At 42.4% G+C, this 17,164-nt stretch overlaps 4 protein-coding genes across 5 annotated transcripts in view; 3 read left to right on the forward strand and 1 right to left on the reverse strand.

Annotated features, from left to right (window-relative positions):
- Positions 1–563: 563 nt before the first annotated feature.
- LOC143509462 (P2Y purinoceptor 2-like) lies at positions 564–1,958 on the forward strand. Its single transcript, XM_076998210.1, has one exon. The coding sequence runs from the start codon at positions 577–579 to the stop codon at positions 1,579–1,581; it is 1,005 nt and encodes a 334-aa protein (XP_076854325.1). The 5' UTR covers positions 564–576; the 3' UTR covers positions 1,582–1,958.
- A 1,736-nt stretch (positions 1,959–3,694) lies between these two features.
- arrdc1a (arrestin domain containing 1a) lies at positions 3,695–15,027 on the forward strand. Its single transcript, XM_076998213.1, is given in 9 exon segments — positions 3,695–3,938; positions 9,241–9,351; positions 9,861–9,911; positions 11,308–11,462; positions 12,449–12,631; positions 13,045–13,221; positions 13,363–13,521; positions 13,523–13,910; positions 14,299–15,027. Coding segments are annotated over 9 exon segments (1,383 nt in total). The 5' UTR covers positions 3,695–3,820; the 3' UTR covers positions 14,340–15,027.
- Positions 7,173–8,538, reverse strand: LOC143509466 (cysteinyl leukotriene receptor 1-like). The gene has a single exon (XM_076998214.1). It carries the CDS (start codon positions 8,485–8,487, stop codon positions 7,546–7,548), a length of 942 nt encoding a protein of 313 aa, XP_076854329.1. The 5' UTR covers positions 8,488–8,538; the 3' UTR covers positions 7,173–7,545.
- Positions 15,028–16,481: 1,454 nt separating the features above from the next.
- Positions 16,482–17,164, forward strand: part of ehmt1a (euchromatic histone-lysine N-methyltransferase 1a) — a 10,266-nt gene continuing 9,583 nt past the window's right edge. For both annotated transcript variants that reach the window (XM_076998211.1, XM_076998212.1), the window contains exons 1-2: positions 16,482–16,598; positions 17,077–17,139. In XM_076998211.1, the coding sequence (XP_076854326.1) occupies positions 17,109–17,139 (31 nt within the window). In that variant the 5' untranslated portion in view covers positions 16,482–16,598; positions 17,077–17,108. The remainder of the gene's footprint in view (positions 16,599–17,076; positions 17,140–17,164) is intronic.

Raw genomic sequence — 17,164 nt, forward strand, 5'->3', positions numbered from 1 at the left:
TATGTCCTCAGAAGGGTTGTTTGTACGTGATGACGGTGTGGCAGCTCAAAATAACAAAGGAGCTTTCACAAATGCACAAGTTTATCGTCAGATCTACATCTAGATATAATTATGCAAAAGATAAATCAGTTGGCAAGATGATGTTGAAGGGGAACATGCATGCTCTAGTTTTACATTTACATTTCTAATTTTAAAGAGCGTTAATTGTAAGAACAGCTCAGTGAAACATCCCGTGTTAACACTACAGTGTCTGTGAGGAGAAGAGACTCACAGGTTTGGTTTCCTGTGACCAGCAATGAACCATGTCACCAGTTCAGTGCAGACTCGTCAGGAGGTTTTGTTACTGTACGGAAGTGGGACACCTGAAATGTGAACATGACAGAGCAGTTCATCTGAAGACACGTGATGTGATCTTTGCTCTGTGTTTTCTTTTTTTACTGCTTAGAACTGTTCTCAGAGTCCAACTAAAATTAACAGAAGAGCTGCCCTGCCAGTAGCAACTTCTTCTTCCCCTTTTGCCCCTTCATGGCAGATCTGTGCTAGTGATTACTTTCATTTTTTCCATCACCCTCCAAGATGAGCAACAGCAACGGCTCGTCTGAAGCTCCCTGCCCTCCCAAAGCTCAGCACGTCTCCCTCTCCGTGCTCCTCTGCCTGATCTATCTGGCGGGACTCTTCCTCAACGGCTTCAGCCTCTGGGTGTTTACCTGCCGGATGGCCAAGTGGCGCACAGGCACGATTCTGCAGTTCAACTTGGCTGTGAGCGACGCTGTCGCCTCACCTGCCACACCGCTATTGGCCGCCTACATGGCCAGAGGGAGCCAATGGGAGTTTGGGCAGTTTGCTTGCCAGCTGATGATAATTCTGATCAGTGCTCATTTCTCCGGCAGCGTCATCTTCCTCACGCTCATCAGTGTCCACCGCTATGTGGCGGTGGTCCAGTTCAACAGACCTTCACTGATGAAGAGGAAGGACTTTGTGAAGAAGCTGTGTTGTGGAGCGTGGGTCTTCCTCCTGGTCACAGGCCTTAGCTTCAGGGTTCTGCTGCCCAGCACCAGTGATGACAGGAACATGCTGTGTCTATCCATACATCAGAAGAACAACACAGAAGCGTACTTCACCATCAACTTCCTGCTCTTCCTTCTTGGATTCATCGTGCCTTTAACCGTGTCTTTATTTTGCTACAGCCGCCTGGCGACCTCGGTGTCCTGTATCAATGCCAGGTCACTCCACGGTCAGTTGATCAAGATGAAGTCACTGAGGATGATAGGAATATGTCTCCTCATCTTCGTGCTGTGCTTTCTCCCTCTCAATGTGGTGCGGACGGTCATGGTTGTTGTTAAAAAGTTCTACCCTAACCACTGTTCGCTTCTCTTACGACTGGAAACAGCATATTATGCATCCTACATCCTTGGAGGAATTAACTGTTGCTTGGACCCCTTTATCTATTTCTTTGGCTCAAACAATTTTAGGAAAACATTCAGAAAATCACTGACAAAAATCAGAATTCAACAGGACAGAGACACTAGATGTGAATCGGAGACAGTAAGTTACAGTGTAAATAAAAATGTATCTTCTTAAATGTAAATATACCCGTATGCTATTATTTGGCTATGTTGACCACTTGTAATATATTTATCATGTCATCTATGCAGAGATAAATAAAATATAATTGCCCATCTTCAGTTTACAAAGAATGTCTTTTATACTTCCCTTCCCAAAAGGTGTTCTTCTCTTTAACAAACTGCATGCTAGTGTTAAGTTTGAATACAGAAGTCAACCAGCGGTCACGTGGTTTTGCTTTCATAACTGTAAAGTGATATTAAAATTAAGAGCTTGTGGTTATTGGTCTTGTCTTGTAGTATGATGTAATACATGCTAGACTCCACAGTTAATGTGTATAATGAACTATTTGACTTAAGAGAAATAAAGTAAACAAAAATAGATCTGCAAGTCACAGTCCGCGGTTTCGGGAATGTTTCCACATGCCTGCACTTTGTCGGCCGATGTTATATACCTTCAGCACAATGTGAGTTCACAAGTCTCTGTGGTTTGTTTTGGAGTTTCACATTTCAGAAGTGTTGTTTTCTAAAAAAAATTGTTTTGTATAGAACAGTTCAACCCTGAGACCTTTAACACACCCAGCTGGTGATTCAAACCTTGGCTCAGTCCGAAATGGCATATTTAAGAAGTATGCACTAGATTTCAAAGCAGTGTGTTCTGCTAAACTGTTAGAGTAGTATGTTCTTTCAGTAGGAAACTGGACAGTATGCATACAACCTCAGACTTACTACATTCACAATTTTACTTACATCATATGACATATGATGTCACGTGATCATAGTTAATGGCCCAGTTGAATTATGGGATAGGACAGTGTGCTGCAATCACATACCTCAAAATAGCTCCTGGTTCAGTAGGCCATCCAGGTACTTTTTTCTTACTGTTTAATGCATACTGTGTATTCAGACATACTACCCTTCATAGCGTACTGCTTTGGCGTACTGTATAGGAGGGAAGTATGGCATTTCAGACGGAGCCCAAATCTTGCATTCATCCACAACATGGAACTCTGCACCATTCCAGTGTGGTGACAGTCTGACTGTAATGGATGAGTTTTAACCAGCTGACTCTGAAAAGACTCAACTCTTGGAAAATAACAGATAAGTGCCAGCCATACTGAATTTAAAAGGCAACATATTTTTGATATTTTAGTTATTTGCAAGGAATTCATGAGGAATATCTACATTGGTTCTATATACATTTAAAAGGATTTACTGAAAGCTATAAGAATATAAAATTCTCCCTAATTACTGTTTGTCGTGACAGCAATATTGTTTGCAAATGTCATCATGCTTTTGTATCTCTCTTGCCAATTTTACGGCACCGGTTTGTTGATCTGGGAAAACAGTAGGAGTAATATGTAAATATATAAATACATATGTATGTTTTGCAAATGCAAATTAGAAAAAAAAATCCATTCGTTGCGGAACTTTACTGGAAGCCAAAGATTTAAAAAAGAAACAATTTGCGTTCAGAAAGACACTGCCCAAAATGTTTATTGTTGCACTGTAGCGCCCCCTTCTGTTCGATTTTGATTCTCTCTCTTCTCTGAGCTTCTGGAGGGACTAGGTCTAATGAATTGATATCTCTAGGCTTTATAGTTTGGTCTTCGTACCATCTAAATTACAATTACTTCAAGCACCACCTAGTTGTACCCTAAAATGCTTCATGAGTGAATTTAATGTTCATGTAATATGTTTATCCATGAAGGAATGTCTGAAAGCGTTTAATTCTAGTTAAGAAATAAAAATGTGAAAAAAGAGAAAATGTGAAATTTGAATCAAACTGAATGAAACTGCACGAAACCTAAGTTAATATTCTTAGCATCATCAGTATTGTAAACTGACTATATTTTTCCCTTTTAATATAGTATGACATTTTAATAAGAAAAAGACCACTCATTTCATTGCAATGTAATTGCAATTCAATTGTATTTTTCTGGATATTCTTCTGATTTATAATCTAATTTTAATTTAACTTTATTTTTATATGAACCAACCAGCAATTTCAATACAGTTTTTCAATCCAACGCTGACAATATGGCATAATATACGAACAAATCTGAAGTGAATTGTTCAGGTTCACAAAATACCTCATGAACACCTTACCTGCACAACTCTTGTATTTGAAGGTGTTTTGTGAGGGAACCATACATCAGCCACACGTGATCACAGGTGCGCTCCAGGCGTGACGTCACGCAGGTAGAGCGTTTCCTGCCCGTAGACCAGACGTGCTGGTGGGAGGTGAAGGAGTGAAGATGGGGAAACTACAGGAATTCGAAATAACTCTGAAAAACAATAAAGTTGTTTACAGCCCTGGCGAGTCTATCTCCGGAACTGTGAAAATCTCGACTGCCCAGCCGATACAATGTAAAGGTAAGACGTTTGTTTGTACGTCGGCTGCCTTTTCAGCCCCTTTGTCTGTGTTGTGATGTGTAAAGTTTACACTGTTAACCCTCCAGGTGACACACACAGTGGAATTACGTTTAATGGTGATATCAGTGTTAATGTTACACACACGGGCCACTTCATGAAATAAACATTCGCGTTGGTAGTTACTGGTTGGCGTTTGGCTTTGTGAAACAGAATCCAGGTGAGTTCTGCTAGCTGGTGAAACTGTTACCTCGGCCGTGTGGGCCTACCTGGGCCAGCACCTCCACCCGTGGACCAGGGTGGAGCACTTTTACAAGAGTATTAACTTCACACCACGACAAGGTTATAATGTCGGTATCACCATACGGAAACCGAGGATTATTTACCAAAAAGTCGGTCCAGGAAGTGTGAGGAAGCCTTGTTGTACACCTGTAAGAGGCTTACACAACGTTATGAACTGAACACGAGCCGGACCGAAATGTAATGAACGTTTTCCTGGTTTATATGTGTGTGTTTATTTGGTGAGGGCTTTAACTCCACCATTTTGGGCCCCTTGTTGTCCATGTGGATGTTTATTGTTTTTCCGAGAGGCTCATGTGTATTCAAACCTCAGGCAATTAAAATCTAGCTAGTGGTTAATCATTCACACGATACTTTTAACCATCTGATAATCGATCTTGATTGTCTATTTTTAAACTCTATCTGAGCATCGCAGGGGTTAAGACTCTTCCAGCCTTCGTTATAAACATCTCAGTACGTCATATGGCAACAACCTGTTTGACCTGTTGGGTGTTTTCCTTAGTAACATGTTAATATGCCTGAAAAAGCGCCCAAGGCAAAGTCTCCAGTGATGCCCAATAACAGTTATACAGGAGCCCTGGTAACTAGTTAGTAATGGATACTGATAATTATCAATGATGTTTTGAGTTGAGTATCCAAATACCTTCCTGCTTATAGGTTGCTCTATTATAAGTACAAATATGCTATTATAAATATTTGTTTTTGAGTTGATTGTTTTTGTACAAAGTGTTTGCACTCCATTTAGAGGAAATATAGTTCAGCACTTGTACTGAACTTTAATGTTCAGTGATTGACAAAAGAAAGCAGTAATGGCTCCTGGTTCTGGAACAAAGCTATGAGTGTGGTGGTTCAGTTCACCCCAACCTGACGAGAAAAGGAGAAACCAGCCGGCTGGCCTACTGACAATGCTACCATTGTCTCAGCTATCTCATGACACCTCTTTGGGGTACGGGCTTCAGCAAAAGGAGCTTCGCTTTGTTGAATCATTGTGAAAGCTTGGATCAATCATAACGATTTACATGTCAAGAAGCATGAATGCAAGAGAAATGTATTAGTCATACTCATGAGGTGTGACGGTATCTTATGCACATCGTGGTTGAGGAATCAGTCTTGCAATTAGAACTCTGAAGAGATTACTAACTGTTTACATACACGTGATGCTAAACTGCCATGTTTGTGTCATGTTGTGGGAAACTGGATCATTTAAGTGAATTTGAGATTAAACACATTGCATTTCTGACTGCTAAGCACTTCAGAACTGGCTTGTAGACTTTCCTGGTCTGGCAGGACAGACAAGAATGAAGCCAAAAACTTCTCAGCAGTAAACAACGTTTTTAACATTAGTATACTGGTAATTTGCTGTAAGAGTTTGGGCATTTTTGCATAATAAAATGGCATCAGGTCCTCATATGGAGCGATTTTCATTAGTTCTGATATTGGGCAAGTTTTGTTTTTGCTTGTTGGTCTGAATGGTTGAAAGGATTAACAGCTGATATTTACAGGAGTGCATTTGTGTCTGAATTAGTCTGTTTTCAATATCTTGTAACTTCATAACTATTAGTTAATTATACATTCATACCTTTTGCATTTTAAATAATTAAGAGTTCATCACTTTAGTTCATCACTTTAATTCTGGAGACTTTAATAACTCATAATCATGTAAATGAGATATTCCAGGCCTATTTTCTGTAAGAAAGAATTGGTGTCCATGCAGTGATTTTTGGTCATTTATGGTTCTACTGAATATATTCTTCAGTAATTACAGTAACAGAGTGTAGACTCTTCTGGAGAAATCGTGGCTACTTCCTGAAATATGTGGCTTGGAGTGTTATGCTTTTGTATAAAACAGCCTCTGTGCTTTCAGTGCACTGCGCTTATAGTCTAGGATGTCCTTGGCAAAGCCGTTTTTATAATGATACTTTTCCCCCAAAATTGCAGACATGCTGATGCATGGAGCCCCAGATACACCTGTCTACCTTTTTTTTAAGTCACTTGTTCAAGCGGTTGTGCGTTGCAATGTGACGAGTGTTTAGCTATTATTAAACTCTGCTGTTTAGCTATTATTAATAATGTTGCAAAACGTAATGCAGCGATGGGTTATGACTGCAGTGTGTAATGGGGAAACTGGCTGTAATCATTAGGTAGAATTATTCTGTAGGCAACATTTTCATTTTGTTGGTCAAACAAATGTAACTCCCTGTGCCTTCATGGTATGTATGTAAGCCTCCAGTCATGTTATATATATACACACTCCAGTGTATATATATAACTGACCTTCCAAATAAGGGACACACAGAAGAAAATATATATATTTAAATTATTTATTCAACTTTTAAAATTTCTCTCTACAACTATCTCTGATAATCTCCAAGTGCAAAAGTATGTGAACTCTGTTAGCTTGTGGCACCTCCTCCTGCAGCCTAACGTCTTCTGTAACCACAAACTCACAACTGCTTTTTGGCCACTCCTCCTTGCAGAGGTGGGAGGGACATCTGGTTTGGACCGCCCACTTTAGATCTTGGGTAGCAAGGGACAGACTTTGGGAGGCCTTGAAGTGTGATGAGTTGTATTGTAAACAAGAACGAGAATCCATTGGTGTATATTAGATGGTGGTATTTAAACCCAAATTAAGTTAATTGAATAGGGAGAACACAGGAACTGCCACAGCAAGGGTTAACTATAGTAATATTAGTAATATCTATAGTAATATTAGTAATATCTATAGTAATATTAGTAATATCTATAGTAATATAGTAGAATCAGGCAGGTGTCCTGATGAAATGGCTTGATTTAATATGGCGTGATTGGAAGAATAAAACTACGATGTCGGAGTTGTTCTGCCTATGACGGCTGGTATCAGAAAGCTGTTATTGATTCCTTTCTATAACAACGAGAAAACCCCCACACATAGCACTTGACAAAGGTATCTTTATTTGTTCAAAGGCCATACTGTTGTTTAAAAATCAATCAAACAAAAAATATTTATTCACAATGAAACCTACAGCAAAATGCCACACGATTACAGAGGCTCAGAATTCTAGTAACATATTTATACAACTGCTGGTCTCCTGTTCACACAGATGTTCTCATATCTTATGTTAATCTTCAAATACAGTATGCTACAGGAAATATATTTTAGCAAAGCTCTCATGACAGATGAAAGGAAAATTGCACAACCAGTCATTGCATCTGTCAGTGCAAAAATGAATTCTTTATTTGCTTAAGATATGGTGTAATTACCTCTACAGATATGAATTTCATAGTTCAGTTAAGCAGTATAATTGTATTTTATGTTGTAGATGATGGTCTTTTACAGTGATTCACTTCTTTTGTCTCTTTCCTGTTGAACCGTTATCGGTGATTTTCTGAAAATTTTCCTAAAATTGTTTGAGCCAAAGAAATAGATAAAGGGGTCCAAGCAACAGTTAATTCCTCCAAGGATGTAGGATGCATAATGTGCTGTTTCCAGCCGTAAGAGAAGCGAACAGTGGTTAGGGTAGAACTTCTTAACAACAACCATGACCGTCCGCACCACATTGAGAGGGAGAAAGCACAGCACGAAGATGAGGAGACATATTCCTATCATCCTCAGTGACTTCATCTTGATCAACTGACCGTGGAGTGAGCTGACGTTGATACAGGACACCGAGGTCACCAGGCGGCTGTAGCAAAATAAAGACACGGTTAAAGGCACGATGAATCCAAGAAGGAAGATCAGGAAGTTGATGGTGAAGTACGCTTCTGTGTTGTTCTTCTGATGTATGGATAGACACAGCATGTTCCTGTCATCACTGGTGCTGGGCAGCAGAAACCCGAAGCTAAATGTGAACAGCAGGAAGACCCACGCTCCACAACACAGCTTCTTCACAAAGTCCTTCCTCTTCATCGGTGAAGGTCTGTTGAACTGGACCACCGCCACATAGCGGTGGACACTGATGAGCGTGAGGAAGATGATGCTGCCGGAGAAATGAGCACTGAGCAGAATTATCATCAGCTGGCAAGCAACCTGCCCAAACTCCCATTGGCTCCCTCTGGCCAGGTAGGCAGCCAATAGCGGTGTGGCAAGCGGGGCAACGGCGTCGCTCATGGCCAGGTTGAACTGCAGAATCGTACCTGTGCGCCACTTGGCCATCCGGCAGGTAAACACCCAGAGGCTGAAGCCGTTGAGGAAGAGTCCCACCAGATGGATCAGGCAGAGGAGCACGGAGAGGGAGATGTGCTGGCCTTCTGCAGGACAGGTGGTGGTCTCCATCTTTGGAATTGAGGTGCTCCTCTTTGTGTTGTAGCTGTAATTGGTTGTGTTGAAGCACTGGTCGCCCTTGGTGTGGGGAAAAGAGGAAGAAGTTGGTAATAAGAGGCAAATTTTTGGGTACTCTGAGGTACTAATGCCGCAAATGATGTCATGCCGCAAATACCCACATGTGTTGGGTGCAGTGTTGCTTCACGTACATGCACTGCACAGTTTGCATGTGTATTACAACAATTTCAATCTGTCTGATATTGTCAAGAATCGCATAAATTGCCTGTTAACTCCTTTTACGAGTGATCTTTCTCCGAGTAACGATAACATTGCGTTCTTGTTTATCCACACCAAACCACCAATATTTTTGTGGTAAATTGAGTCCCTGTGGAGTTTATTTTAACTGCTGGAGATAATTAACCTCTTCAAAGATGTAAGTGTGAACAGAAAATATCAGTCCAGTCCACAAAATTTCCAAGAAGCATCCGTTAGCTATGCTTGACCTAAAACTGCACAAACGGACAAAAATTTCTATATATTGCATTTGATGTGACTAGTTGAAGAGTTCCCTATTTTGACCAAAATTGATTGATTTTGGTTGGAATCATGCGTGTCGTATGGCTTATCATTCCACGGTGGAAATAGCTCTTCACCTGTGATTGTTCTTCATGGGCTGCCGTACCTTTAGTAAACATTGTCAGGTACTGGGCGCTTGTGTAACTTGCAATCGAATGTTTTCCCTTTTTATTTTGTTTTCGTATGCAGCGATCAAGGTGAACTGCCAGGGTGTGTGTGGGGTGACGGGGAAGGCCAACGACACCACCTGGTCGGAGGAGGAGCAGTATTTCAGCAGCACCCTCTCTGTGGCGGATAAAGGTACCGGTGAAAGAAACGCCGAGTCATATACGTACGCCGTGGGCCTCACTGCACCGGGGCCTCTGTGAGCACCACAGAACCACCCTGGTCTGGGTCCCAGAAAAAAGAAGTAAACAAAACAAACAAAAACGGCCAAATGAGACGATCGTGTAGTCAGAAATGAAGTCGGCTCAACGAGCTGTTTGAAACGTAATACTGTTGAGGGAACTGTATTATTTTCCCATTAACCATACAGGAGCAGGTCTGTAGACACTGTGTGGCCCTCAGCTGGGAGGTGCTAACTCCAGGAGACACAGAGAAAGAAACTCATGACTGAGAGGCTATTGGGAAGTAGTTAGGACGGTGTGTGAGGGACTGAACACATATGTGAGACTTTAGCCACGACTTTAACATATTTGTTCTTGATCCTTGACCAAATTAAAGCACATTTACATTCAATTGTGCCGCCCACATTAAGTGAGATCTGATGTTTTCCAAACCACTAATGCACATCTGTTTTATTTCCCTAGGTACACTGAAGCAGGGCACACATACCTTTCCCTTTAAATTTCTCATACCAGGTGAGAAGCTCGGTGATGACGTCAAACACCTGTCTTCCTGCATTCTTTCATGCATGGACACACCCAAAAGAGTTTCTCTATTTGGTTACATTAGAACAGTAACCAAACTACTACTTGTGATTTTTTTTTTCTGAGAACTTTGTTTAGTCTAACATCTTTCCTGTGGCTGTGGTTAGCTTGTTTTCGTTCTCAGTTATGTGTACAACACAAAAACCAAGGGGTTTATGGGTAATGACAGGCTGCTAAACATGCTGCTTAAAGAACCAGGAACTCTTAATTTATGTTTTCTTACTGCTTGGGTAAATCCAGTGATGTGATGTGTGTTCTATGAATGCCACGTCATTCTAATGTTGTAGTGCGTGTAAGTTAAATACGGTACATTCTCTCAAACTTGCTTCCTCTCAGCTGTCAAACCTGAAGCCCCTTCAGTTTACTGTTTTTGCATCCTCACACTTCTACATTATGAGTGAGATGTAAATTAGACTAATGTACATCTTCGGGATGCAACCAAACTCAACCGTATATTGCACAGTTTGTTCATGTGGATCAATATACTCCAGTGAGTTCATAGATCACAATGTATCGGGGCATTTCGGTGACGCAGAGCTTGAATGAAGCCACTATTCCATCAGCAGCGCTGGTCAAGGCGTTTCTGCTGCCTGTTTGGGGCAGTGTTGGCGTTGTTCTCCCGTCTTTCACCGTTATATTCCATCAAGCTTGATGAACTGATGACGATTTGGTTGTTTTTATCCTTGTTTATCCCCTTTATGCATCATTGTTATTCTTAGTTTTCCTGACTGTAAGGCAGATATTCTAGTTTGTGTATCATTCAAAACGTTGTGGCCCTTGGTTCTTTAAAGGATCGGTTGACCTTGTTATTATGTGCATTAGCTCATACACCGTTAATGGGAATATACTTTATAAAAGTTCTAAAAGTAAAAAGATAAAGTGATTGGGTTCAGTGTCCTGAGGTGAAGAGGGGCGAGTCAATCAACTCGTTTAGCCTTACAGTGGTCTTGGACTTGCCTTTCTGAGTAACACGATGCGCAGTCCTTTAAACTGACCCTGGGTCAGACTGGCAGTGGTGTGGCTGAAGTTTCTGGAAACTTCCACCAGCTCTTCCTCTTTGTGGCCTTTCCACAGCAGAAACAATGCGCCCGACTGCTGTGTAGCAACACACCACGTGTTACTGCGTTCACTACCACATCTGTAGTTCAGCTGACGAGTGGCCATTTTGAATTATGATATTTGGAATATCGTAACTGTCTCTACAGCTTAGGGATTATTGTGATTGGCAGTATGTTGATATTCTATCATGAATTGTGAGATTTTGAGGTTCTTGGTGTTTGGGTGGGGTGGAGTTAGATGTTACCAACACAGTTTGTTGTTCCAACAGCCACAGCTCCCACATCATATGAAGGTCCATATGGCAAGATCATGTACAGAATCCGAGCGTTTATTGACACCCCTCGCTTCTCCAAAGATTACCAGCTGGAGAAACCCTTCTACATGCTCAACAACATCGACCTCAACGAATTCCCGGACATTCACGTTAGTCTCCTGCTCTCCGATCACTAACGCCCAGTTGGCCACTAACGCTGCTCCCTGCTATGCGGCATCACGGACATGTCAGATGGCAGGGGCGGACTGGCATACATTACTACGGGGGATTTCCCCGGTGGGCCGATGGGTTAGTGGGCCAGTGGGCCGCCGGTGGTTTAACTCGGCCCGTGGAGGAGCCACTGCCGCGCACTGCGGCCCCGGTCCGTAGTCACGCTGCTGTTTAACGGTGTTAATACCTCCCCCGCTCCAGTCAGACTAACCTGCTCAGCGCGGCCGCGGTCTGAGCCTGTAAACACATGAACGAGTTGGACCGGGCCGCGGACTGGGCCAGCTGGTGCGGGCTGACAGTATGCAGCAGAGATCAGAAAAAAACCAACTTGTCCCAGAAAATACGGGCCGGACTACGAAAACATACAGCATACATGTAGATAACATGTAGATAACAAAAATACATGTAGATAACATGTTATTTTAAATGTACTGCTGTCGCCTCTGCAACGGCTAAGGCAAATTACCTTAACACGGTTAACACGGACGCAAGTGGCGGTCTTCAAGGCAGAGCACTGTGCACTGTTTTTTTAAAGCTATTGAAATTCTTAGATTAAAACTAACCACCACAAATAGGTAAGAGGAAGAAATACCCACGTTAGAGTTGTAGGTTGTTCTTTAGGATGCACTTTGCGTAAAACTTGTTTGGTTGTCTTATGGTGGACTATTTAACAACTTGTTTGGTGGACTATTTAAAAGCCACTATGTGGCTTTGTAATCATATTATTGCTGGAATTAATATTGTCCATATGACAATAAACGCCGTCATATACACTACGTGCCATGTATAGATTCATATACAGTATATATACACACACACATATATATATTTTAGTGGGCCAGTCTGTCAGGAACTCCCGGGCCACTTTTTCTCCCCAGTCCGCCCCTGTCAGATGAACACCTTCACCTCACGTCTCGTTTAACAGGAGCCGAACACCGCATCGGTGACCAAGAAGTTCTCCTACATGCTGATGAAGAATGGGACGGTCCTGCTGATGGCCGCCACCGACCTGCGGGGTTACACCCCGGGCCAGGTCATCAAACTGTCCACCAAGATCGAGAACAGGTCGGGGAAGTCCACGAGCCATGTGGTAGCCAGCCTCATGCAGGTACTGGTTGAACATTTCACCCCAGCAATATCCCACAATGCCATGGGGCTTGGCATGTGCGCTTGCTTTTCCAGCGTGCGTCATCACGTGCATGTTGGTTGGTGTGTAAGGAAGGTAGACACGAAGGCCTGTTGAGAAAGCAGGGCCCCTCTGCTCCAGTGTTGTCTGCAATAATGATAAGAAATTTAAATTGGGTACGATCTGTGAAAGAGAGTCAGTGAAGACGGGAGAGATGGGAAATGTAGTTTTAGTAGCCAGAGTTTAATAAAAACACGAGGCAGTGTTTGAGCAAGATGACATAAATGCATATAATGTAATAAACACCAACACCAGCGAAGGCTCGTCTCGTCTTTGCGTGATCCACGTTTCTCCGCTGCATTACACATCAGTCACGTTAGCTCACGTGTCCCCAGAGAGTGACGTATCACACCAAGAAGCCGACGCGGGACCTGAGGGCCATCGCGGAGGTGGAGGGTGCCGGGGTGAAGCCGGGCAAGCAGGCGGAGTGGAAGGAGCAGATCATCGTGCCCCCCCTGCCCCAGTCCTCCCTGGCAGGCTGCACCCTTATCGAGGTCACCTATTACCTCCAGGTGAGTGGTGCTGCGTTCACAGGGTTACAATCGTGTTTCCTCTCATCCAGTTAGACTTCGTCTTGCGTTATTATGCTCTGTGTGTGTTCTGTCTTTCTTTTGTGTTCTTTTAGAGTGGTAAAACGCTCTCTCATTTACCAGGTCTCCTTGAAGAACCCGGAAGTGTTGGTCACGTTGCCCATCCACATCGGAAACGTTGCAGTCGATCCCAGCCGGCGACCGGCTGCCAAGGCCCCGCCTCCCACCCCAGCTCCGCGCGCCACTCCGTCTGCCCCGCCCACCTCCCCCAGCCCGGCCGCCACCCCCCCCTTGCTCCAACGCCCTTCCCCTACCGCCCCGCCCCTCCCCGAGGCCCGCCCCCCAACCTCGGCCACGCAGCATGGTCACGCCCACTGCCCCTCCCCCTGAGCTGGTCGCGGTGGGTGGTGAGAGTGAAGATATCCCCACCAAGAGCCACTCCCAGCTGCAGGGTGGAGGCCCGGGGCCTGCCGCCTCCCCCAACGCCTTCAGCTACGCCCCAGGGCTCGCCTTCCCCCAGCGGAACAATGGCACCAATGCCTCTGCACCTCTTTTCTGTCTGTCCACGGGGGCCACCATCCCGTTCTTCAGCGAGGGGACAACAGCGCCTGTCCCCACGCCCTGCTCCCTGATCCTGCCTCCGGACTACCTGAGTTCAGCGCAGCCATGTGGTGAGGCCCGTGGCCTGCTAGCATCACTAGCATCGCTACGACTTGCATAACGCAGCGTTAAGATTTTCTGATCTTCTTGGCTCTCTAAAGAATTCGGCCTTTTGAACACCACAAAACTAAAACCACTAAACCTGTAAATGAATTCTTGAGTAAAACTGCTGGACTTTAGAACAGTGGTGGGCCAGTCTGTGCTTAAGGAAAGGTTGTATTATGACACAACTAGAAATTATTTTTGTGCACAGCATAGTGGTGCAAGTGCTAAATTGTGGATATTTTACAGTCGTATGCAAATGTTGTTAACGACATTTGTTAAATGCTCATTTCTTTATGTGACATTTTAAGTAATGGATGCTTTGCTAATTACTGAATGCTTTGCTTCCTCCTTCAGAGCCTCCACCGTCGTATGAAGCCAGCTGCCCCAACACATAAAGGATTCCTACAGTGCACACGGACGTACAGTGGACACCCTGTGGACACCCTTGGATGACTCATTTGTGGGACTCGTCTTCTATTAATCACTTTGGGGTCAATGGGACCAAGTTCACACTGGAATCCTGTGATTTTAAAGGATTAACCAAAATATCTTCTTTAAGCTTGGAAAGGGTGTCTGCGATGTCACTAATTTTAATATTCATTTTTCCTTTTAGGATATTACTACAAGTTATAACACTCTTTGTCAATATTTGGACATCCTATGGAAAAAGTTATTTTATTGTAATATTATTTTAAAAAGTAATTTGACTTCTTTTGTAAGTTAAGATAACTTTCCAAGCCCTAGAAACAGAAGGAAAATGGTTCACTCACCATTGAGACTTTTGACTTCTTTTTTTAGAGGTTGATCAAAGTTTTTTGTTTGTTTGTCTGTTTGTTTTGGGGGGTTTGGAACTACAGTCACGTGGCAATAAATACCTTAAAATGTTTAAAGTAAATACAGCATTTTAAATGCAGCATTTTGTTAACTTACCTAAGTTCATACAGCTGAGTTGCATACAATAAAGCGTTAATATAGTTTGCACTTTAAGTGAATTTTTTTGTAAGACCATTTGTTGCTTTGCCTTTGTAAATAAATGCTATGGTCTTTTTCATCTGTATGGAAAAGGCTTGAGGAAGTTCAGCATATCGTCACAGTTTATGAACTCGTATGACATCCCCAACTTTAATGTGGCTTCGCCGTAGTCTGTGATGTGTTCTCGGGAGTGATCTATTTTTTAAAAATAATTCTGCAATCATTTAGATCTGACACAAATCTGAAGACCGTAGCACTGCCGAAAGGCTGATTTTAAAAACAAAATGCGTTTGTGCAGACATTGTGTGGGTTTGTATATGCCATTCAAATTCAGCATGACCGGGAGGGATTATGAAAGTCCTATGAAGACGCAGGCTGAATCCAAAATGTCGTACTTAAGCAGTACACACTAGATTTCAATGCAGGACGTTCTGCTCAACCGTTAAAGCTGTGCATTCTTTCAGTAGGTGACTGGGCACTTTTCATGACCTCAAACACACTACCTGTTATCTCATACTGAATAGGAGGGAGAAGTATCACATTTCAGATTCAGCCTCATTGATATGTGGCAACTAGTCTGTTAAAAGGTCAAAGGTTAATGATGAGTTTGAATAGTTTATTTGACCAACTATTTAGGATAGAAAATTAGTGAGGCCTCTAATACTTTATAAGAGGTGTCCAAGTTTATTATGGAACAGTAACACTCAGACTACCTATTTTTACATTCCCATTTACATGTCTAAAAATGGGAACAACCCATTTTCTGTTTTGTAATACCATCATCGTGCTGCCTATTGACGAAAAATAGGCACTGCACTAATATCGGCATGCTACCTGAAAGTCAATAAATGAATGTTCCTGTTTCACAAGAATTACCCAAGAAATTCATGAATCCATGAGCTGTTTTAAATTAATCAGAAAGATTGATGGTACATAGAGGCCCTACTGTGAACAAACGTCAGTGTGTTTCCATAATTATTGTGATTCACTCTCTTGTAGGTTTTTTGTTCTAAATTTGAGACTTGAAAAAACAAGACTTGTTTGCAGTAGTATTTGATAAATGTATTAGCAATGTGACATTGTAATTATGAACCAAATTTGGTCACAGTCAGAAAACACCTTTTAATAATATTTGTGTTGTTTTTACTTTGGAACAATGACCATATTACATATAGTGGGAAGTCATTAATCTTACGATCTGTGTTTCATAACATTACAATTATTCCCTTGCTACTTAGCAAAGGTATCACGTTGCCTTCTTTCACTTTGTATTAGATTTGACATTTGCTCCTAATTAAATTAAAGATTAATTGAAATGTTTAAATTAAACATTTGCTCCTAATTAAACTGCTCCTACCATAATTAAAGGTATCTATGAATTTATAGAAGGACTGTGTAATATCTCTCGATGGGCTAAACATAAGAGACAATAAATGCAATAGCCTTTTTTCTAAGCCAACATTTAAATCAGAAATGTATCCCTAAAAAACACCCAGTGAATCTGGTTTCTAAGGTCTCTTCACTGTGTCCCCTATAAGCCCCCCGGGTTGATCCCACAGGCGGCCGCCAGAGGGCGCAGTGTGGTCACATGCTAACATGCTGCAGGGAAAGGAAGTGAGCTAGCCTCCAAACTTTCTTTGTTTTTATCTTTTATTAACATGCAGGTCATTTGCGATTAACAGGTATGATTCTTTTTTGGTAATGCATAGATATATACCGGAGTGTAAGAGTCCCCCAGGTTGAATATTTAGAAGGTTCAGTCCTGTGTCTTGACTGTAAGGTTTTGATTGATGGTTTGGTGTTGCTAATCTTAGCTAGCTAGCTAGTTAGCACTCTGGTCGTTTCTGGTGTTGCAGGAAACAGATTAACGCAGTTTTCTCCTTATACACTAAAAACGACCACATTACACTGTTGGTAGAACACACAGGTGACGATGTTTATGTAGATGTTTGCATGATCGTGTTTTTTGTTCTGGTTGTAACGTAGCTAGCTGGGCAGCTATGAAAACACCCCAAATGAATCATAACAGGACATAGCTAGTGTAGTGGTCAAGTGTTCAAGTGCCTTAGTGGTCAGTTACCCTTCACGAAGACGATTAGCTCACTGCCTTTCCTCCCCATCTCACTGTGATGTGCCTCCCTGTGGGGTTTTCTGCTACAGGAAGGGCTGGAGATCCTTGAGATGTCCAGATCATGAGTGTCATGGCCAAACCCAAACGAGCAGGTGAGTGCAGGTATGAATGTTTCAG

The sequence above is a fragment of the Brachyhypopomus gauderio genome, chromosome 3 (genome assembly GCF_052324685.1).
Source record: "Brachyhypopomus gauderio isolate BG-103 chromosome 3, BGAUD_0.2, whole genome shotgun sequence".
NCBI lineage: Eukaryota > Metazoa > Chordata > Actinopteri > Gymnotiformes > Hypopomidae > Brachyhypopomus > Brachyhypopomus gauderio.